At 35.5% G+C, this 23,778-nt stretch overlaps 1 protein-coding gene and 1 pseudogene across 8 annotated transcripts in view; both read right to left on the bottom strand.

Moving 5' to 3' along the window:
- The window catches only part of RABGAP1L (RAB GTPase activating protein 1 like), a 734,005-nt gene that overhangs the window by 242,909 nt on the left and 467,318 nt on the right, over positions 1 to 23,778 (bottom strand). For all 8 annotated transcript variants that reach the window (XM_077157041.1, XM_077157040.1, XM_077157043.1 and 5 more), the window contains 2 exons: positions 21,388 to 21,513; positions 16,381 to 16,524 (listed from right to left, as the gene is read on the bottom strand). In XM_077157041.1, coding sequence (XP_077013156.1) covers positions 16,381 to 16,524; positions 21,388 to 21,513 — 270 coding nt within the window. The remainder of the gene's footprint in view (positions 1 to 16,380; positions 16,525 to 21,387; positions 21,514 to 23,778) is intronic.
- LOC143680660 (Y-box-binding protein 1 pseudogene) lies at positions 967 to 9,409 on the bottom strand (annotated as a pseudogene).

The following is a 23,778-nucleotide window of genomic DNA, read 5'->3' as shown; positions in this document are numbered from 1 at the left end:
GGCTGTTTTTTCTTTTGATGTTGAGCTGTATAATTTCTTTATGTACACAGGATATCAAGCCTTTATTTGATATGTGGTTTCCAAATATTTTCTCCTATTAAGTTGGCTGCCTCTTCACTTTTTAAATGAAGTCCTCTGAGGCAAAGAAGCTCTTCATCTTAAGGAGTTCCCATTTGTATTTTCTTTTGTTGTTCGTGCTTTAGGTGTAAAGTTTAAAAAGCTACCGCCTATTACTAAATCTTGAAGATGTTTCCCTGCATTTTCTTCTATAAGTTTTATGGTACTGGCTCTTTTACATTTAGGTCTTTACTTATTTTTTTGCATGGGCAGGTACTGGGAATCGAACCTGGGTCTCTGGCATGGCAGGTGAGAATTCTGCCACTGAGCCACCATCACACTGCCCATCTCTTTCATTCTTTTGGCTATTGAAATCCAGTTCTCCCAAGCCCATTTATTGAAAAGACTATTCTGTCCCGGTTCAGTGGATTCAGGTGTCTTATCAAAGATCAAATGTCCGTAAATTTGGTGGTCAATCTCTGCACTCTTGATTCTATTCTACTGGTCAGTCCTTCTGTCTTTGTGCCAGGGCCATGCTGTCTTGACCACTGTGGAATTATAGTAAGCTTTAAAGTCAGGAAGTGATAGTCCTCCCATTTTGCTCTTTTTTTTTTTTTAGGATATCTTTAGCTATTCGAAGTCTCTTTCCCTTCCCTATAAATTTTTTTTCTTTTTTTTCCTTTGCATGGGCAGGCACCAGAAATCGAACCCAGGTCTCTGGCCCTTCCCTATAAATTTGACAACTAGCTTTCCCAAGTTTTCAAAGTAGATTGTTGTGATTTTGACTGGTATTGCATTGAATCTGTGGATCTGTCTGGGTAGAACTGACATCTTGATATTCAACCTTCCTATCCTAGAGCATGGAATGTTTTTCCATCTATTTAGGTCATTTTTAATTTTTAATTTTTTTAGCATTTTTTTTTTTGTAACTTTCTGTGTATTAGTCCTTGGCATCCCTGGTTAGGCTTATTCCTAGATACCTGATTCTTCTGGTCACTATTTTGAATGGAATGTTTTCCTTAGTTATCACCTCAGGTCATTGCTTGTGTATAGAAACATTACTGATTTGTATACATTAATCTCGTATCCTGCCACTTTGCTAAATTTATTTATTAGCTCAAATAGCTTTGCTGTAGATTTTTCAGGGTTTTCTAAGTATAGGATCACGTCATCTCCAAATAATGGAAGTTTTACTTCTTCCTTTCCTATTTGGGTGCCTTTTCTTTCTTTCTCCTTTTTAATTGCACCAGTTAGGACCTCTAATACAATGTTGAACAATAGTGATAATAATGTGCATCCTTATCACATTCCTGATTTTAAAGGAAATGCTTTGAATTTCTCACCATTAAGAATGATACTGGCTATGGGTTTTTCATATATGCCTTTTATGGTATTAGGAGTTTCCTCTGATTTCTACCTTTTGAAGAGCTTTTATCAGGAAAAATGCTGAACTTTATCAAATGCTTTTCCAGCATCAATTGATATGATGATGTGATTTTTCCTTTTTGATTTGTTAATGTGATGAATTACGTTGAACCACCCTTGCTTTCCTGGTATGAATTCCACTTGGTCATAATGTACAATTCTTTTAATGTGGCATTGGACAAATGGATAAACAAAATGTGGTATATACATACGATGGAGTATTAGGCAGTAGTTAGACAAAATGATGTCCTGAAATGTATATCAACCTGGATGAAGCCTGAAGACAGAACGCTGAGTGAGATAAGTCAGACACAAAAGAACGGATACATTATAATTTCATTATTATGATTCTGGTAAAGCCACCAGTGTTTTGGAGTAGCTAGAAGGAAAAATCTGAGCTGAGGGCATGGTAGCCCATGACAAACTCTGGGACCTATTCTGTAGCTGCTTGGTGAAGTGTGCTTTGAAAATTACTGCTTTTTCCTTTCTTTGCTTTTTATATATCTGTTATATTTTACAACAAAAAAACGTAAAAAAAAAAAAAGGCAGCTATAGTACTATTAGATAAAATAAATTCCTGAAAGAAAAAATCTGAGAATGTTTAGTAACATAGCTCACTATTTTAGCAAAATTCTTATTTGTAATAACTTTCTACTTTATATTTAACCAAGTGGTATGTAAGATAGTGTTTAATAATGAGAGTCTAAAGAACTCTGATATCTATAGCTGTTGATTTTTTTCTTGCCTTGCTCTAGTTTAAAATTGGTTTACGAACATTGCACAGACAGGGTTTACAATGATTATTTAGAGATTTATTTAAATATGCCTATGGATAAGTTAACTAAGATATCCATTTTAGGGGTTTATGATTTTCATATGTTGACTGTAAATGTGTATCTTTATATTTCCTGAAGTCAGGAAAATGCTTAGTAACATAGGACATTACTACAGCAACACTGATATTTGTAATAACTTTCTACTTGATGTTTTGAGAACATTCACAGTTTTGACAGCTGATCATATGGTATTTAAGTTAATGCTTAATATTCAGAATTTAAGAAATTGCTATTTGAATTTGTAGATTTTTTTCCTTGTTGCCTTAATTTCAAATTGGTTTATGAAGCTTACTGTACAAACCCAAGTTTTACAAAAATTATTTGGATACTTTATTAAATATGCCTGTGGTTAAGCTAACTAAGATATCTATTTTTGGTGGTTCTAAATGTATTGTTTGTTTTCTTAAAAAACATTTCTTAAAAAATTATTTTTTTCTTTCAGTACTGGACTATATCATGCTCCAAAGATATTATGGAGACTCTCACTGGACAAAGAATATTTGGTGTATTGTGTTGTACTACTACACATAAACCAAAAGCAACTATACTGATTTTTGAAGAAAACATAAGGTCTGACACAAGCATATAGATTAATACTTTGAAACCAGTGAATAGGCAAAGTGATATCTGGCTTCCAAAAGTTAACTCGTTTTTCACAAGACTGATAATTTAGTGTGTTGTACAAATGATTCACGGTATCTAAATATATTCCGCACTATTAGCTTCAACTCATAGTTGCTTATTTTAAACTGTTTATTTTTCAAATTGAAAGCTTACTGTTTAGATAAAACATGAGCTGATTCTATTTAATGGGAAAAAGGGGGCACTTAAACTAGAGGCTTTGTAATTTCTATTGGATATTTATTTCTCATCCTGTTATAAGAGTCATATGTTAATATTAATAAACTATCTTTTACATAGATTGGCAGGGTAACAGATTCTGAAAAGAAAGAAAGCACTAATTTTCCTCTTTATTAAGGAGTTTTACCAACGAAAAGAACTCTTGCCTATCTGGTGATTAGCATAACCAAGAGAATTAGTCAGAAGTGCTGTCTCTACCTCACTGGGATGTTAGGAGAACTAGACCATGGTCACTAAGTGCCTTCAGTAAAAAAACAACTATTAGACTGTGACCTAGCCCAAACTGAAATCCAATAGGTCAACGAGCCAGGGGAAAATGTCTGGCATTATTACAAAGAAGAACAAAATATGTTATAGTCCCAGGACATGTATAGCAAGCAAAATGTCAAGTATAAGTCTAAAAAAAATAAGAGCTTCTGAAAGCCTGGGTGAGCCAACCCAAAAAGTAGGAGACCAGAAGGTCCTATTATGACTCTTTGTTAAGCAATGAAATCAGCAATTTTAGTACTGGTAGCTGGATATTATGTGTCTAGATATAATTAAGAGGTCTTGAATAAAAGATGAAAAGGTCAAACCATTGTTTGGTTAAAAATGACAAACAATGGATGCTAATGGTAAAGTACCTGAAAAGGGCGGCTGGAGAAGACTATCGGCAGCATCAGGAGAAGCGGTTAAAGTGGATAATCACTGTCAGATCAAACAGAAGGAGTACCCCAGATATGGGGCTAACAGAGAACTGGCTGAGGAACTCAAAATAATGTTGAGAACTGATCAGACTTCAACTTTAAAATGGAGTAGATAATGTGGGTTTCTGAGAGGCAAAAAACATTTGCCTACTTGCCTTGGAGATGAAGGACAAAGACAATTAGAACGTCTACCCATATGAATTAAAATACTACTACCAACAACACCTACTTTTTAATTTGGCCAATTTATATGAAAGAAGTGAAGTTTGGAGAAAGTAGGAACAAGTGGGATAATGTATATAAAGATTTTAGTACTGTTAAAAGGTGAAATTTTAGGTTACATGTACTAGAATAAGAATTTTAAAAATAGGACTGCCATACAAACAGTGAATCCTAATGGAAACTATGGATTATAGTTAATAGTACAATTATAATAATTCATCAATTGTAACAAAGGCACTACACTAATGTTAGATGTTAATAATAGGGGGTTATATGGGAACTCTATTTTATACATGATGTTTTTGCAAACCTACTACTTTTCTAATAAAAACTATACTTAAAAAATAACAAGTGGGATAGTGTATACGAAGTTTTTAGTACAGTGTGTGGCCCAGAAATACTCTCAGAAAAGCCAGACAATATCCTATTCTCAAATTTCTGCAATTTAAAAAGGGAAGCCTGAAAGTTTATCAGCTAAAATTCAATACAAAGTCTCATTTGTATTGAATCTACCGCCAGCTGATACTGTATGATAGCATTCCTCCTCTATTGCAGAATCAAAATAATTTAGACACTGAGGAAAATGTTCTCAGTAATAATTACAATGGAGCTCTTTAAAAAGCTTTTATTAGAAGATGCTTTCTAGTTTCCAGACATTAGGAAGCATTCAATTACTTCATAGCTTGCAAATAAACATTAAAATGATTTATATAGGTCAAAGTTAGATGATGCGTTTACTCAAAACTATACTTGCAAAAGTATACCATGAAAATGACTTGGAATACTGTTATCATGTCAACCCCGAGAACTATAATTTTTGATTTTCTAACCTATATTAAAATTATGCTCATCGCCACTCTAATTAAATAAATATCCATGGATTAACAATATGTAGCTTGTTTTTGATAGGCATTAGAGTTTTATTTAACAAATATTACAGTTATCAAATGTCTACTTAGTACTGAGTTTCAATTCAGTCAGCACTAAGAATTGTAATTCATAAGTTATATGCACACAGACATGTTTTGCTGTGCCAGATCCACCAATGACCCTTTTCAGAAAATCTGCCTCTGTATCAGTACTGTTGAATAGGCTTTAGATCATGTGACTCCGCCCTAACTCTACTTCTTATCATTGTGTACTGTTGGCCTGTGGCCTATGAATATTTGTAGTTATTCTAAAACATGAACAAGGCCAACTGAGTTTCATTCAGGAATTTTATGCAAAAGATACATAGGAAGCAGTGGGTACTAGAGTTGAAAAGCCACACAGATTTGGGATTGAGATATTTTAGGCCCTGTCCAAAATAAAGCTATAAAGAAGCAGGTCTGCAGAAAAGGGAGAACATGTGATTCACGGAGAACAATAGAGAGGAATACGGGTGAGAGAGTAGCCAGGGCTTTGGCACCTGCCCTTTCTGAGGCCTCTACTTGCTCAACTGTTCCTGGTTCCCTCTCTGTTTATAATAACTCCTCACTGTACTTATGCTACTCTAGATGGCTTCTGTTTCTTCAATAGCCTAGCTAAAACAGAAGGAATTCCTAACGATACTAATATTAACACTTTTTTCTTTTAAAACTTGAGCTAACATTTTTCAGTAGATCTGAAAGAGTTACTCAGAGTGACGAATACATTCTAGGCAGAAGGGAAGGAATACACAAAAACTTTCAGTCTGAAAGATCTTAAGTGTTCTAGAAACTACAGGAAGGCCACTGTTGAAGTACAATAAATAAGGGGAGGACTGGTTTTAGAATACTACCGAGGAGGCTGGAAGGGTGAGATTACAGGCCAAATGATATAGTTAAGAGTTTTATTCAATGGAAGCCACTGAAGGGTTTTCAGTAGGTGAGTGACATGATTTGATATGGGTTTTATAAAAATAGCTCTTGATCCTCTGAAGAATAATGGAATGGAAGGGAAAGGGGACAAGTAAGAAGACCAGTGAGAAAGTTACTGAAAAGGAGGTGATACAGGCTCAGAAACAGAAGTAAAAGATGGATTCAAGAGTTATTTTAGGGACAGAGTAGATAAACCAGTAAGCACAATATATTTTCCAATATGTCCAATTAGAAATTGTTCAGAGACACGTACATGTGTAGTAAAAATATATACATGAATGAAAATTATAAACACTGAATTGTATACAATGGTTCTTTTGAGGGAGGCAAAAGAGGGGGATGTGTTTAGGAAGAGCATAATGCGAAGTTTCCAATCTCACTGGTAGTATTTTATTTTTTTAGCCAGAGAAGTAGATGTAGAGGAATTCATTGTATGCAACAATGCTTTTTCATGTTTTAAATATTTAATCAATGTAAAAGAATGCATTTAGTTATTTTATTCAATCTCTATACAGACAGTCAAACTATGAGGGTTTTTTTTTTTTTTTTTTTTGGTGCATGGCCTGGGAATTGAACCTGGGTCTCCCATATCAAAGGTGAGCTTTCAACTATGAATTCCTTTTTTTTTTTTTTTTTGCATGAGCAGGCACTGGGAATCAAATCTGGGTCGAGAACTCTGCCTGCTGAGCCACCATGGCCCACCCCAAACTATGAACTTTTATGCACAAAAATATAATAAAGTAACCAGTTATTATAATTCATTAGGATCTGGAAGATTTTTATGTAAAAAAAAAATTGTCACTCTATAACTTTAAGTCAGTCATCATTGTTCTGATCTTGAGAACTAAACATACAACTAAAAATTGTTACTGAACAGGTCCAAGGTACGTGAAGTGCTTACAAGTCTTCAAAATAAAATGGATCCAGTTTTACTGAACCAAATACCACTTCTATTTTAAGCAGAAAACATCTGCCTTTATTTATTTATTATTATTTAAGACCGTTATTACAGGGGCTTGCAATTTGTTGATTTTTTTAAAAATCAAGATGTAAATTTTTTTACAAATTAAAAATGAGGTGGCAGCACAGGGGTCACCCAGTGGTAGAATTCTTGCCTGAAACGCTGGAGATCTGAGCTTGCATATGCCAAAAAACAAATAAAAAAAAAAAAATGAGGTTCTCAAAAATCTCAACTTGACCAGATAGGAAACAATTTTAAAACCTTTAAAGGTGTATTAAGAAAAATCAGGCTTTTTAAAAAGCATGTTTTAAAAAGAATCACCAAAAAGAGACGTGTTTAGGCAAAACTTAAAACTCCATGCTGCACAGATAATGGAGATAGCTCTAGTTATTTGGTCAACAGGCTAAAAGCAAGCACTTAGGTCTTCAGCTCCAATCTTCTGTTCAATTTTTATTGCTGAAATTTCATAATCACTTCATCTTGTTGGATGATGTGGTAGTTAGATTCTGTTGTCAGCTTGGCCAGGTGAAGGTACCTAGTTCTGTTGCTGTGGACATGAGCCAATGGTATGAGAACCTCATCTGTTGCTCATTACATCTGTAGTCGGCTAAGAGGCGTGCCTGCTGTGATGAATGATGTTTGATTTAATTGGTTGGTGCTTTAATGAGAGAGCTTAACATAGCATAGCCCAAAGCAGCTCAGCATACCTCATCTCAGCACTCGCAGTTCAGCCCGAGCCTTTGGAGATGCAGAAAGGAATCACCCCAGGGATAGTTGCTAGAACTCAGAGGCCTGGAGAGAAGGCCAGCAGAGATCACCCTGGGCCTTCCCACGTAAGAAAGAACCTCAGTTAAAGTTATCTGCCTTTCCTCTGAAGAACTATATGTTAACTAAATAAATCCCCTTTTACTGAAAGCCAATCAATCTGTGGTGTATTGCATTCTGGCAGCTAGCAAACTAGAACAGATGACTAAACCAGATGATGGTAGAGATGGTAAGCTGGCATATATGCAGCCCCGTCATGCTCAGCCTCTGGAGTGGATGAATTCTTAGCTGGTGGATCAGATGCTTTTGTCATTTTGCCATCTTGTGGTTTAGGGTTTTCTGGGCCTCTGTATCGATTGGCAACTGAAGTTATGGTGGTACTGATGTTGAGGTGGCTGCAGACCTTAGGTCTCATCTCCTTGATTTTCCTCCTCTTTATTGCCATCTTCTCTAGGCTGTCTGTGGTTGAGGAGGGCCCAGCAGAATAGTGGTCTGTAACTCCGATACATATTCTTCCTCACAGGTCTACGTTGTTCTCCTGCACCCTGGTTCTCAGCAACCTCCATCTCCTTGCACAGGAGGGTTGGAATACTGTGGTCAATGTCCATAGGGTCTCTGCATGTAGTAAGATGGGAATTGTGGCCTGTGGTAGGGCCAGAGTTTTGGGGCCTGGCCTTTGGGAGCACCCTCTGAGTTCTGACTATTCTGGTCATTTTGCTGGTAATTGCATAGAGGACCCCTAAGACATGGATAACTTCTATAATGGTTACAGCCTGCTGCATATTTACTGCCTTGCACTGGAACTCCACCAGGGCTCGTGACTTTGCTGGCTCCATTCCCTTTTCTCCTTCAACAACATCAAACTCCACAGTCTCTTCATCTCCTACACTGCAAAGGTACTTCCTGGGTCATTTTTCTTTATGGCAGTCTGGTGTACAAACACTTCTACCTTGGGGTCATTCCTGTGGAAACCACATCCGTTTCACACACTGAACCATTTCACTGTTCCCAGAACCTTCCTTGCTATATATGTCTTGTCTCCACTGGCAGGGGCTGCCAGTATGAGGCTGCCTTGGATGCTGCTGCCTGTGGTGCGGGGCTTGGTGTAGGCAGCACTGAGTGTAGGGGTGGCGGTGGCTGCCGGGTGTCAGCCTCACTGCTCTTGGTTGCATTGATGGTGACTAGGGCTGGCTGCAGCAGCTGCAGCTCCTCCCAGAGTGTGATGGTAACTAGGCCAGTGGCAGCGGTGGGTCTGCTCAGAGGTCTTTGGGGTTGGCTCTCTGCTCCCGCTATGGATCGAACTCCTGCTACCAATTGAACTCTATTTTGAAGTACGGGGCTTGACATGCTTACACCCTCTGCTGGTCTGAAAGGATTATGTACCCTGGAAAAGCCATTTTTTAATCCTGATCCAATCTTACAGCAGCAGCCGTTTATTTTAAACCCTATCCAGCAATGTATGCTGAAAACCTGATTAGATGATCTCCACAGAGAGTGACTTGCCCAACTGTGGGTATTAACCTTGGATTAGAGGAAGAAGTGAACACACCCATTCCAGATGGGCCTTCACTGGAATCCTTTAAAAGAGGAAACATTTTGGAGAGTGTTCCTTTTTAGAGCCACAAAAACGATGAGACCCAGAGCCCACACTGCCAAAGACCTTTGGAGATGAAGAAGGAGTACATCTCCAGGGGAGCTTCATGAAACAAGACGCCTGGAATGAAAAGCTGACAGATGTCACTATGTTCACCATGTGCCTTTCCATGGAATGAAAAGCTGACAGATGTCACTATGTTCACCATGTGCCTTTCCAGTTGAGAGAGAAACCCTGAACTTCATCAGCCTTTCTTTAGTGAAGGTAACCTCTTGGTGGTGCCTTAATTTGGACGTTTTTATAGACTTGCGTTAATTGGGACATATTCTCAGCCTTAGAACTGTAAACTAGCAACTTATTAAATTCCCCTTTTTAAAGCCATTCCATTTCTGGCATATGCATTCCAGCAGTGAGCAAACTAGAACACACCCCATTGTTCATCTCTTTTAATTATTATACCCTCTATATTTCTTCTTTGAAGTTCCAATATTGACCAAAGCTTTCCAAGGGTATCAAAACCTGCTCCCAGAACAAACAAAGCTGAGATAATGCAATCAAGCACTGCTAGAACAAAGCATATAACTAATAAACTTCCCAGGCACTCCACAATATTATGTTTTTAAGATGTCCCCTGAAAAAAGAGAAGCTGCAAAACTAGCTTCACTATCACTACTACATTAAATGAGAACATGCAGTCAGTAAAATTTACTCCCAGCTGATCCGTAAGCATATCCGGTGTCCTCTGTCTTTAAAATATATTCAGAATTTCATTACTTCTCACCAGCACCACTGCCACTACATTGGTCCAAGCAGCCATCACTTCTCATCCAGATTACTGCAACCGCCTCCTAACTGATCTCCTGCCTCTAAATTTGTACCCCCACAGCCCCTTCTCAACAGTACAACTTGAGTGAGCAAGTTAAAATGCATATCAAATCACGTCACTTCTGTATTCAAAACCCTTCAGTAGTTTTCCATCCTAGTAAAACTGAAAGTCTTTTCAACAGTCAAAAGGCTCTTTTAAAATCTGCCTTATTTCTCTTTCTTCCTGTATTTTTCTCCATAGTACTTACCACTTTCTGGTATAACAGATATTCTACTTAGTCATTTGTTGAATGTCTGCCTCTTTACAAGAATGAAAAGTATTTGGGCAAGAGATTTTATCTGAATTTTCTTTACTGTTATATTCCCAAACCATTTGTTGAATAAATGAATGAATGAATATTACTCCGAAAGTTACAGGAAACATGATGCTTCTGCAATGTTAACAAAGAATAACTGCTCAAGATTTCTGTCTGTAATGGCAAAATTAAAGAAAGCACATGAAAAAACTAAGACAAAACTGATAGAAAACCACAAAAACCTTTGTATGTGGGAAATAAACAGGAGCTCAGAAATGAAATTTTAAAGAGGGAGTTTTCTGGTCTTGAACATTTCTGTTGATAAGTAAAATTTTAAAGTAGTCTATAAAATTTTTCATTGCTTGGTCAAATAACTTTTTTTCCTACTCTTGTGACAAATCATTACTCCTAAAATATTCAGAAAGTTATATTTACATTAGAGATCTTAATCTTGCTTACATCAGCCCATTCTGAGGAGTTCTAAATTCAACATATTGTTTGAGGGGGAGAAAGGGGACCTGGAGAGAAAATATTATACAATAAATCAATTTTTCAGTTAACAGCTCCAGAAAACTACCTTGAAAGGAGGATTATACATTGTAGCATTTAAACAGGTAATGCAGAACTGTTGTTGTTTTTTTCCCCATCATTCTAAGAAGAAAGGAAAGTAGAAAATACTTTCTAATTTGAGGAGTCAATGATTTCCTTAAATTTCATGAACTACCACTTTATTTTACAAAGGTGAATATATCTGATGCTCTAAAAATTGAACTACCTGGAAAGAGACAACTTCAAACATCAGCTGTTATCCTGTCAAGACTAGAAGAAATACTGGAGTTTTCCTCATGTCTTTTGAAAGAAGATGAAGAGGAAAAAAATACTTTTAGAGTACTACTTGAATCACTATTTGAAAAGGAAATAGAATTCAGCTTCCACTAAGGTAACTGGATACAATTTTGCTTTTAGCAAAGAAGCATCTAAATTAGGGGGAAGAAAAGGTGATTAGAAAGCTACTAAAGAACTAACACCTAGTTAATTGTCTCAAGAATCTTGAGATCAGCTAGTTAATTGAAGAAATTGAGAAGCAATAAATGTATTTTACAGGTGGATAAAACTGAATGGAGGTTAATATTATCACTCATAAAATAGTAGCACAATGCTAAGCACTTTCTATCAATAATCTCATTTAATCTTTCAACAAAACTGGGAGATAGGTATTGTAAGTCTCATTCTACAGATAAACTGGAGACTTAAATAGGTGAAGTAACTTCAATAAGGTGAACCAGGAAGGACTGACTAAAACCAAATATCTTAACTCCAAAGTTATAATGTTCCCTTGCTGCTTCTTTTCATATTGGATACTTTGCTGGATTTTCTCCATCAGGGTAATTATTCTCACATAAGTACAAAAGTGATTTAGTTCTTACGTCTACTTTGCACATCTGTATGTGACTTTAAAGATAAGTAAGTGAATGACTGTAATTCCCAAATGAGTTACATTTTGTTACATATTCATGCACTCTGACCTCATCTAGGACTTACCATTTAAAACAAAACAAAAACAAAAGCAAAACAACTACCCTTGACCACAATAAAGACTATCACTGAATAAAAACTTAAAAAGGCAATCTTCATAACTACTTTGCAAGGCTGTTTGGTATAGCTACTAAAGCTGAATATATGCATACTCTAACCCAGCAATTCCTTTCCTAACTGTATACCCACAGAAGTGTAAATGTATGTTTACCAAAAGATTAAGTTCAAGAATTTTCACAACAGGACTATTTCTAACAGCCCCAAACTGGAAACCACCTGCGTGGGTTTGAAACTGATATATATGTACCTCAGAAAAGTCATGTTGTTTCGATCCTAATCCAATCTTGTGAGTGCAGGCTTACTGTGAGTGGGATATCTTTTGATGAGGTTGTTTCCATGGAGATGTGACCCACCTACCTGTGGGTGGGACCTTTTGATTAGATTATATCAATGGAGTTGTTGTTCCACCCACTCAAGGTGGGTCTTAGTTTACTGGAGTCCTTAAAGGAAGTTCATGGAGAGAGAGAGCTCAGAGCCTATATAGAGAGCAGATGCCTAGACATGATATTTGGAGATGCAAAAGGAAACTGTCCCAGGAGATGCCAGAAGACCCACAGGAGCTGAGAAACCCATTTTAAATCAGAAGCCAGGGGATAAAGTAGCAGACATCACCATGTGTCATCCCATGTGACAGAGAAACCCCAGGCATGATCGCCCCTGTCTGGAATACCTCTATCAGCTGGAAAGGCATGTGGCTGGCATCTGCTCATGCCTTTCTCCTGGACTCTGTTGCTTTCGGCCTCTGTTTCACTTGGCTTCCTTTGGCTGTCTCCAGGTTCTGGGCTGCTTAGCATCTCATGGGATGGCACATACAATGTGTGCTGGGCTTGGCATTTCCAAACATCTGTTTCTGTCAGCTCTGTTGTTTCTGTTCTCCAAGTATCTGCATCTGAGGTTTCTCCAAAATGTTTCCCCTCTTAAAGGACTCTAGTAAACTAATCATGACCCATCTTGAATGGGTGGAGTCACATCTCCATCTAATCAAAAGGCCACACCCACAACTGGGTTTGTCACATATCCATGGAAACAATCCAATCAAAGTTTAAACCCTAAACCATACGTCTGCCCCAACAAGAACCGACCAGGAAAGAAAGCATAGCTTTTCTGGAGTACATAACAATTTCAAACCAGCACAGTTGGGTTAAACAACGGGAATTAAATCACTCACAGGCCAAGAGAAAGTCCCAAACAAGACATCAAGGCAATGCTTTCCCCTAAACCCTGTGGTGTTCTAGGGCCAGTGATCATGTCCTTAGTTTGACACACAGTGCGGCATATGGCAGTGTTTTCTGGTCTCTTGCTTCTCTTCTGGGTTCCGCTGATTTCAACGTCTTGCTTACTGTGGCTTTCTCTACCCCTGTCTGAATTTCATTTCACTTGTAAAGGACTCCATTAATAGGATTAAGAACCATCCTAATTCAATTGGGCCATACCTTAACTGAAGTAACTTCATCAACTATTTACAATGGGTTCACACACAGGAATGGATTAAGATTAAGAACATGTCTTTCTTTCTGTAGTACATAGCTCCATGCTACTGCATTTAGGAAAATGTAACATGATGATATGCTTTCTAAGAGTGAAGTCCCAAACTCAATGTCTTTCTTTTTCACTTTGCAATAGGATCTTTGAGTAAAATGTTTTACAGATCAATATATTTTTTATTGGAATGATAAACTTTGAAATATCAACACTTCCATTTGAGAAGTTCCTAACTTTACATTTGAAACTTAACATTAATTTATAACATCAAGATTTGAACTGCTTCCTTAAAAAGAGAGACTATGACAATAGCAAACATTCACAGATAGATCTATTCAAGACTATGTTGAATACTTTCTTCTCTTAAAACATTTTATCACATAGGAAAGAATAGATTTTGATATAAATATTTATTAACTACAAGAAAGATATTACAAAGAATAATAAACACAGACAAGCAGGAAGTAAAAGTTTATTTAAAAATTTCCTTTGCAAAGTAATCCTTTGACAAAGATGAGTTAGTGGAAAGTACAAATATCCTGAAGCACTCAATAACATTGTTTCCAATAAAAGTACATTTTGAAAAGTTACTTTACTCTGTTAAGGGATGTCATTTATTTTCCTGGTGACCAAGATGCTGTAATTACAACTTACTTCATGTTTTAGAAAGCTATGAAACTTCCTTAAACAGGTATCTACTATAAGTTTTAAGGGAGGAAAAATAGATAAGATGCTCTTATTAATTTTAATGAACATTATGATCTTTCAAACACTATGCATCACAGTTGACAACTGGTGAGAAGGCTTATGAATTTACCTTTCTTTTCGCTACCATAAATGTTGCTATTCTTAGAAACTGCCATTAGAAATTCAAGTATCCTCAAGATAAAATTTCCTTAGAAGTTGTAAGTCCAGTTTCCAGAAGACTGATGGTGTACCACTATTCAGGCAGACAATTTCAGAAAATCATCATTCCAGTGAACTAAAGGGCAGTGTGACAACTCTACCAAAAGTAGCAGACCACTAAATTGGTCTGATTAAGCATATTAATTTCATTCCTTTTTTTTTTTAATGAGCACTATGGAACCAATCTGGTATGAAATCAGATAGTCTCTTTCAGCAAAAAATGTGATGATAATAAATATTTGCAAACTCCTATTATGAATAAAGCAAAAAATATTAAAATGGTCATATCCCCACTTTCCTATTTTTAATGAAATACCATGGAAGACTAGATTCAGTTCAGTATGCAATGAATAAGGCCTATGATAATATATATATATTTATCTATCTATATATAGATAGATAAAATTTTAAAGATTTAAAATCTAGCTTTTTAAAGATTTTAGAATTCAAAGATAGGTGTTTGGATTTTAAGAATATTGCACTAAAATAAGGAAGGCAAAACTGTTCACCATGCTGATCTGAATAATCAGGCGAAGTAAAGATTTTAACACAAATGACTACATTTGTTTTCTGGTACTGTAATCACACCACTTTGACTTTGAATAAAGTTTTAGCTCCTAATACTGCATTCTTCCTTTATACTAAATTTAGAAAGGTGTTTTAGAAACTAATTTGTAAGCAAAACAAATAAGAGAATATGTTAATCATATTTTCTACCTGTTGTATTTCAGGATTTAGGGACCTATTTCATGGCCCCCAGCAAATCATCCAAACTCTTTGTCAAGGAATGCTTACAAATGGTTAAAATTCTACACACTTACAAAATGCTCTGCAACCTTCAAGTACTGTGAAAATGGCAACTAGAACCTTTGAAGAGTAAATGCCTAGCTATTCTTGTGTATACAATGGTTGCTGTAGTTAGTAGTGGGAAGAAATAACATTGTTACGCTTTATATGGCCAACATATTTTAATTTATTTTGTTTTGAGAGAGATATTTTTAAACTTAAAGTTCAAATTCTTAGGGTAATTAAGATGTTTAGACCTTTTTTTTAAGAAAGAGAAGCCACTATGTAAAAAATGTATATAATAATAGAAAATTGGCTAGATTATGTTAGGCTTATAATCACGTACATAAACTTATACTTTATATTACTACACCATTTTTTAAGTTAATAAAGCTATATTTTTATATAAATATATACTCACATTAAAAACACTTACTTTTCATCCAGCAATTTCCCTTTCTCTGCTAAGATTGTCAAACATTTTGACAGACAATATAAGGTGTTTCTATAGGTAACATTACTTAATTCCTTAAAAGAGCAAAATAAATAAATGTAGCCACCAAAGAACTAAAGAGCATAAAATAAAGAAATTCAGACACCTAAAGAATTTTGAAAAGTAAGTTTTGTGTGTGTGTGTGGGGGGTACATGGTCCGGGAATCAAAACCTGGGTCTCCCACATGGAAGGCGAGCATTCTACCACTGAACCATCCGTGTATCCAAAAACAAATTTTTGAAACAGTCCGCTGCCTAAAATATAATTATATAACAACAAAATACAAAATATGTCTGCTTTGGTTGATCTCTCATCATCTGGCAAGAACCTCAAACATCATACACAAAAAACAGCTTATGAACTGAGGATTTAATTACTGTAAAACTTCATTTACATTCATTCTGGAGTATAATTGAATTAGCATTAAAAACACATGATTCCAAGTTCATTTATTTAGCTTTAAAGGCCCTTGTGTTAATAACATATTATTACGCAGTTACAGGTTTACTATGAATTTAATTATACAAATTTAACCAATTCATTTTACTTGGAAGGGATAACGTATCCCTTAATATTCTCATTCCTCAGAAATAATAAAATGTGATTAAAGCAGTCTTTACTAAAAAATTCACATATAACTTTTTGGCCAACGAGTTTTTATGGCTGAAAGGAAAAAAGAAAACAGTAATCATTTTAAATGGAAAATGTTTTCTAGTTTGGCTTAGGTATGAAGGATGGAAGTCACTGTACCTCACAAAGCAGTAAGTCAATGATGTGGAAGACCATGCAGAGCGGGAACTTGGCGGTAAAAAGAGTGAGAAACCACTGGGAGGCATACATATGAGCTTCCAGGTTCAGATCACAAAAATGGCTGTGCAGGTCTGGTAACTGTTCCTACAAGTCAAAGCAGAAACTTTAGGGGCAGGAACACTGAAGAAACTTTATCTCCAACCAAGTCTACAATTTATGATAAGCTATAATTATTCTTTCACTATATTCCAGCCTGTGTTGCATTTTATTTAACCACAAAGATGTGATAACAGGAGATGGGAATTAGGAATATGACAGATAACTGAGGAAAATAAAGACAGATTTGTTATGAATAAATAATAAAAATCATCTCTTGCTCACTTGATTGTTCTTGTTTCTTGGGAAATGCTCACTCTGACAGAACACCCACAGGCTAATGAATATCACCCATTCTAGTGACAGCATTTCTATTCGAGGTCAACTCCTAACTAGCTAGGAAGAAAAGGTATCTTACTTTTTGAAACCATCTAATACCAACAATAACTGTTTTCTATGATATCATTTTAGTACACTTGTTTGTTTGTTTTGATACCTGGAAAACCCAGCAACATCACTTCTAAAAACAAATTTTGACATATTAAAAATGACAAAGTAAGAAACTGCAAAAGTATAAAATACTTGAAATTAGATGTCTCCTAGAACTGTTTTATTTTTTCCCCAAGTTAAAAATGTTTCTTTAAAAGATAGAATATAAAGACTGAGATGGTATAATCTAGGAATGCCTAGAGTGTATAATGATAGTGACTAAATTTACAAATTAAAAAAAATATTTTTGCATGAGGAAGAACAAAGGTATGTCATTACTACAGGGTGTTGAAAATAGATGGTAATTAATATTTTTAAATTTTAACTTATGTGCAAAACTAAAGCAAAAAATGTTAATTTGGGGGTGGGCCACGGTGGCTCAGCAGGCAAGAATGCTTGCCTGCGATGCCAGAGGACCCGGGTTCGATTTCCGGTGCCTGCTCATGTAAAAAAAAAAAAAAATGTTAATTTGGTACAAAATTTGTATTTTTACTAGTGCATTTCCTAGTATCACTTATGTAGAGAGCTTAATTGAACACCATTAAGTACATGGAACCTTAAGTAGGGAATGAGATTTTGTTGGTTTGTCCAGAGTGATGCCCTGATAAATCCCAGAGTGATTTGAACAGTGAATAAAAAAGTATTTGCAAAGTCCCCTTCAGGGAATGGTGAGAAAGGGGGAAAATTCAACTTCCCCAAATTGAATTACTGATATTCTCACAAGCAGTGCGGACAACCAAAGCTATAGATAAGCCCCCAATATTGGGGTTTGTTCATATGAAACTTAACCCCAAAAAGGATAGGTCAAGCCAACTTAAAATTAGGCCTAAAAGTCACCCCCAAGAGAACCTCTTTCGTTACTCAGATGTGGCCTCTCTCTCTCCAGTCAACACAACAAGCGAACTCACTGCCCTTCCCCTGCCTATGTGGGACATGACTCCCAGGGGTGTGGACCTTCCTGGCAAGGTGGGACAGAAATCCTAGAACGAGCTGAGACTTAGCATCAAGGGATTGAAAAAACCTTCTCAACTAAAAAGGGGAAGAGTGAAATGAGGCAAAATAAAGTGTCAATAGCTGAGGGATTCCAAATAGTCGAGAGGTTATCCTGGAGGTTACTCATGCACTAAATAGATACCACCTTTTATTCAACATGTAATGGAAAAGCTAGAGGGAACTACCTGAAAATGTAGAGCTGGGTTCCAGTAGCCATGTTTTTTGAAGATGATTATATGATGATATAGCTTTTACAATGTGACTGTGTGATTGAGAAAACCTTGCGTCTGATGCTCCTTTTTTCTACCTTATCAACAGATGAGTAAAACATACGGAATAAAAATAAATAATGGGGGAACAATGTTAAAATAAATTAGACTGGGATGCTAGTGATCAATGAAAGGGGGGGTGGGGGTATGGTATGTATGAATTTTTTCTGTCTTTTTATTTCTTTTTCTGAATTGATGCAAATGTTCTAAGAAATGATCATGATGATGAATATGCAATTATGTGATGATATTGTGAATTACTGATTATATATGTAGAACGGAATGATCAAAAGTTAAGAATGTTTGCATTTGTTTGTTGTTACATATATATTTTTAAATTTAAAAATTAATAAAAAATAAAAATTAAAAAAAAAAAAAAAGAATCAGGTCATTGGCAGTTTTGACTATACTATGTGAACCGAGACAGGCTAATCTTCGTACCTGTTTTGCAGGTTTTAAAATTAGAGACCTATGTCACAAGGTCAATGTGTGGAAAAAGTTATTTTTAAAATAAGTGTTTAATGGGAAAGTAGTCAGGCATTACCAGTACTGGGTATATTTCTTCTAAATAAAAGTGAAATATGGTATTCCCCCTAAGAAAACTATGTTCTATAAGTACAGCAAATTATTTGTAACTATTGTCTACATATTTAAGTATTATCTTTATTTCACACTTTTCTAATGGGACATACTTCATTAAACATGTGATATGATAACAACAACAAAAAAATGCTTCTTTAAAAGCATGAAAGGCAAGTCAATAACTATTGCCATAACTGAAAGACAAAGGCAAAAAGATGTCAAAACCTGATTCAGTTTTGTATTTCATAAAGAGCTAATAAAAACAAAAAATTACTTCTTGTACAAGACTCCCTTTAGAAGATAACCAAACATGAAGTTAGAATCACGTATGTCACCAGAAGGTAAGTTGGAAGTTAAAACATTAGAGGGTATAATACAGTGAATCTTGTGGTGGACAATGTCCATGATTAACTATATAAATATAAAAAAGTTCTTCCCTGAACTAGAAAAAATGTCCAACATTATCACAAGGAGTTAATAATAGAGGGGTGTAGTAGTTAGGTTCAGGTCAACTTGGCTAGGTGATGGTGTCCAGTTTGTTCTGTTGCTGGGGAATTAAAGCCTGTGAAATTCATCTATGGCTGATAACATCCGCAGTTGGTTAAGGGGAGTGCCTTCTGCAATGAGTAACGTTTAATTTAATTAGTTGAAGGCTTAACAGGGGAGGTCAGAAGAGAGAGAGGAGCTCAGTGTGGCCCAGAACAGCTCAGCTCAGAGCTCAGAGCCAACACAGACACAGATATTTGGAGATGCAGAAAGGAAATGCCCCAGGGCAAGCTATTTGAACCCAGAAGCTGGGAGAGGACAAGCAAATGTTGATTTGTGCCTTCTCATGTGACAGAGAAACCCAGAAGAACTGCAAATTTGAAACTATGTAAGTCCCCTTTATAAAAGCCAATTCATCGCTGGTGTATTGGATTGCAGTAGCTTTAGCAAACTAAAACAAGGGGTATATGGGGACAAATATACCTATTGCAAAGTATGGAGTATAGTTAACAGTAATATTTTAATACTCTTTCATCAACAGTAACAAATGGACTACACCAATACTATGGGTCAACAACAGGGGGAAATAAGAGGTATGGAAGGATTCAGGTTTTCTTTTTCATGTTTATTTCTTTTCTGGAGTAATGACAATGTTCTAAAATTGATCAAGGGGTTGTATGCACAACTATTTGATGATACTGTGAGCCAGTGATTGTATACTCCAGATGGCTTATATATGTATATGAATAAAACTACATTAAAAATGCAGTGGGTTTCTTCATACCACACACTTGCTCCTTATTTGTCGGTATATTTATTTGATTTTCAAATTCTTAGGAATATAGACATTGAAAACACATGGATTTCTGTATATGAAAGGTAAAAGGTAAGTGATCCTGAATATTTATTTGGTAGAATTAAGTCTTTTAAAGAAAGCCTATTTCTTTCAATGTCCATTGATATCAGATTATTTTCCTTTTCAATGCCTCTTTATCATTGTCCTTTTGGCTCATATGACATATCCCCCCTTTATTTATTCTTCATTTCTAAGGTCTTCTACCTCCATACAGTCACTTCTCCCAATAAATCTGCTCCTTGTCTGCAGATTCTCAGCCCTGCACTCTCCTGTTCTTCTGGTCTTTCAATCTGCTACCGGCTTCACCTTCCCTGTTTAGGCACCAATGGGCCACCTGACAGGTCATGTCAGTGAGCTCCCACTTCTACTTCCATATCACACTAACCTTCCTCAACCATCTTACCAATATGGAATCAATTTGTCCATACATTTACTTCACCCTTTCTTTGGGTTCCTAATATTCCTAAATAAAACATGCTGAATAGACCCAGAATAAATACAAGATTTCCAACTTCAGCCGGAACGTCAAAGTTACTTAATAATCCCTCTTGACAGCTCTACTAAAGAAATTTGTCCTAGCTTACAATCCTTTTTATTGTGTTATATTTGATTCATGCAGAAGAATCTATTTTCTCATACACACACATTTACACATACATACATATGCTATGAAGCACAACTGCAGCATTCAAGATAAAAGAATAATATGGAAAAAACTTTAAAATATGTCCTTGTATTGCTGGTATTTCTGGTGTTTTAATTATCAACACCTTTCTGTCTTTTCCAAGCGTCCTCCATATATGGACGCACACACACTGGTGGTGTCAATTAATATGAAGAAAGATTTTAGGTATTTGCAATTTTTATTTAGTAAATATCTCCATTCCTCTACAAATAATACTTGGCAAGTATTCAGTTATTGACATAACTAAACACACCCTCACTTCAAAGTGTATTAAAACCAAATATTCAAAATATGAGACTATTCAACAAAATAGTCAAATTTCTAATATTATATTATATTAGAAATTATATAATATAATATAATATAATATAATATAATATAATATTATATTATATCTATATTATAATATGAATACCAATATATAAATCCATGAACATTTTCTGTAGTATTCTACTAAATTTCTATAACATGTTATTGCTCATCAACTCTATTAGGCTTCTTATACAATACAACAGACTCCTGAGTGATAAACGTTTCTAATTTTTATTTACCTGCATTAGTCTCTCCAACTGATAGAATTTGCAATGAAGATCTTCAAAGTTGTTTTTGTAGAGGTCTCGCAAACCATAGTCATACATGATTTTTACCAAAACACAGAATGCTTGTTCTTCTGGCATCTATAGGAAAACATATACATATAGATATGACTGATTGTATTTGGCCAGAATGTCAGAAAAGTTCGTTTGTGTTACTAGAACTCAGTAAAAATGCTTGAAAGCCCTCTAGTGAATGAAATCCTTCAGAGCCAGCCCTTTACAGGGTGTCACAGGTAAAAGCTTCTACCTCCTCACTTGGGACGTCTCCCTTTTTTTCCTAATTGTAATCATCCTGTCTATCGTTCATTAGGCAATCTTAAAAAGTAGGTAATCTTAAAAACAGTTACATGGTTCAAAGACCTTTACCAACATAAAGGTAAAAGTTTCACTGCTAGTTATCCTTATGTCTCTGTATCTATCCCTCCCTCCCGCCCCTTTTGCATAACCTCTTCACTCAGTAATTTCTCATGTATCTTGCCAGTGTTTCTTTATGCAAGTAAATGAAATTACATTAATTTATTTTCCCCTTCCCCACATAAAAGATAGTATTCCATATACATTGTTAAACATATTGGTTTCTTTTCTTGATAATAAAAGATAGTATTCCACATAAAAGATAGTATTCCATATACATTGTTAAACATATTGGTTTCTTTTCTTGATAATATAAGTCGGAAATGTTTCCATTACAGTACATAGCAGCCTCTTTATTAGTTAAACAGCTATACAGTGTTCCATTATGTGGATATACCACAGTTTATTTAACCCATGTCCTATTAATGGAAACTTGGGTTGTTCCAATCTTTTCTCACCAAAACCCAAAATAACTCATATATGCATCATTTTACAGGCGCAGAGGAAAAACACATTCCCAAAAGAGGGACTGCTGCATTTAAGGATAAACGCATTTTAAAATTTTGATAGACAACACCATACTCTCTTCCCAGAGTCTTCTTGATATTGTTACTTTCCTTTCTATAAAAAGTAGTTTTTAGGAAAGAGTCTCAGGAGATTCTATTATTAAGATTTAAATAACTAAAAATGATCGAATATATTAACCACCCTAGAGATGTTTTTATCTGACACAGAAACGAAGCCTGAACTTAAAGGAACAAATCTCTAAATGTGGTAGAAATAAGCTGAAAGAATTTGGAGAAAGGGGCACATCCAATTTTCTAGAAATTATACCAAAGCCGAAAAAGCTATTTTCCTTACTCAAAGATCTGAGATGTACCTATTATGCAAAAATATACTTTAAATTTCACTTCTTTGAAAGTCTGAACTTGGTTAATTATGGTATTTGACATCAATGTAAGCCTAAGCGCATGCCTGAATAACTGAATTAAGTAGAGCTATATTATACTCAAATCTTCACTTAGAACCACAATTCTTCCTATATAAATTGACCAATTTTATCTTCTACTTAGAAATACCTAAATTAGCTCCATAAATTCTTCTAAAGTTAAACAATTACACTTAGCTGCTGTCACGCTGACTATAGAAATATTTCTCTTTTTACCTATGAGTTGTTTTTTATCCATAAGCCTGTTCAAAGTCTTTGGTCTTTGACCTAATTGTTCAAGTCAGCAAATATTCTTCAGCTTCTATTCAGTTATTTACACTATAAATATACTGTATTAATTACTCCTTTAGCCATTCAGTCATTGAAGCCTTACATGATACTTAACTCCCACATACTTCTCTTGCCCTCTTCGTCTTCCCTACCAGATCTCTACTCAAATGTCTGTACCAAAGAGCAGCATGTAAAAACTGTAGCCAGTCTTAGAGAAGTTCATTTACTTAGAGTTATTCTCTTTCTAAGTGAATGATTTGTTGAATATTTTACCATTTGATAGCTTATAAAGGGGATAAACTTAAACCTTTATTTCTTTGAATGTGGTAAAACCACTAAAGGAAATAAAAGGCTTATTGTATGTTTTATAATAACATTCATACATCCAGTCACTGAACAGATTTGCTTTGAGTACTGTGCTAGGACCTGGGGATAGAGAAGTAATGGTGAAGAGCCTTCCTAGGGAGCTTCCCATCTACTAGGGAAGATCAATAACAGGTAACTTTACTTTAGTCTGATAAGGACACAGAAGTTCTGGGATAGGGGAGGTTGAGTGAGGGAGGGAGGGAAGGAGAATGTTGACATAACTACCCCGAGGGTACAAATAGAGAAACAGCCAAAAGTAAGACTAAAGAGGTGAGTATAGGACAGATCAGGATAAATTACTCAGAAGAAAGGCAAATGAACCCAAATTTCTGTTTTGAGTATGGAACTTAAATTCTATCTTTACACACACACACACACACAAATACCACATACAAACAGGAAACAAG

This window comes from Tamandua tetradactyla, chromosome 4 (assembly GCF_023851605.1).
Source record: "Tamandua tetradactyla isolate mTamTet1 chromosome 4, mTamTet1.pri, whole genome shotgun sequence".
NCBI lineage: Eukaryota > Metazoa > Chordata > Mammalia > Pilosa > Myrmecophagidae > Tamandua > Tamandua tetradactyla.
This window is presented reverse-complemented; position numbering and strand designations above follow the sequence as displayed.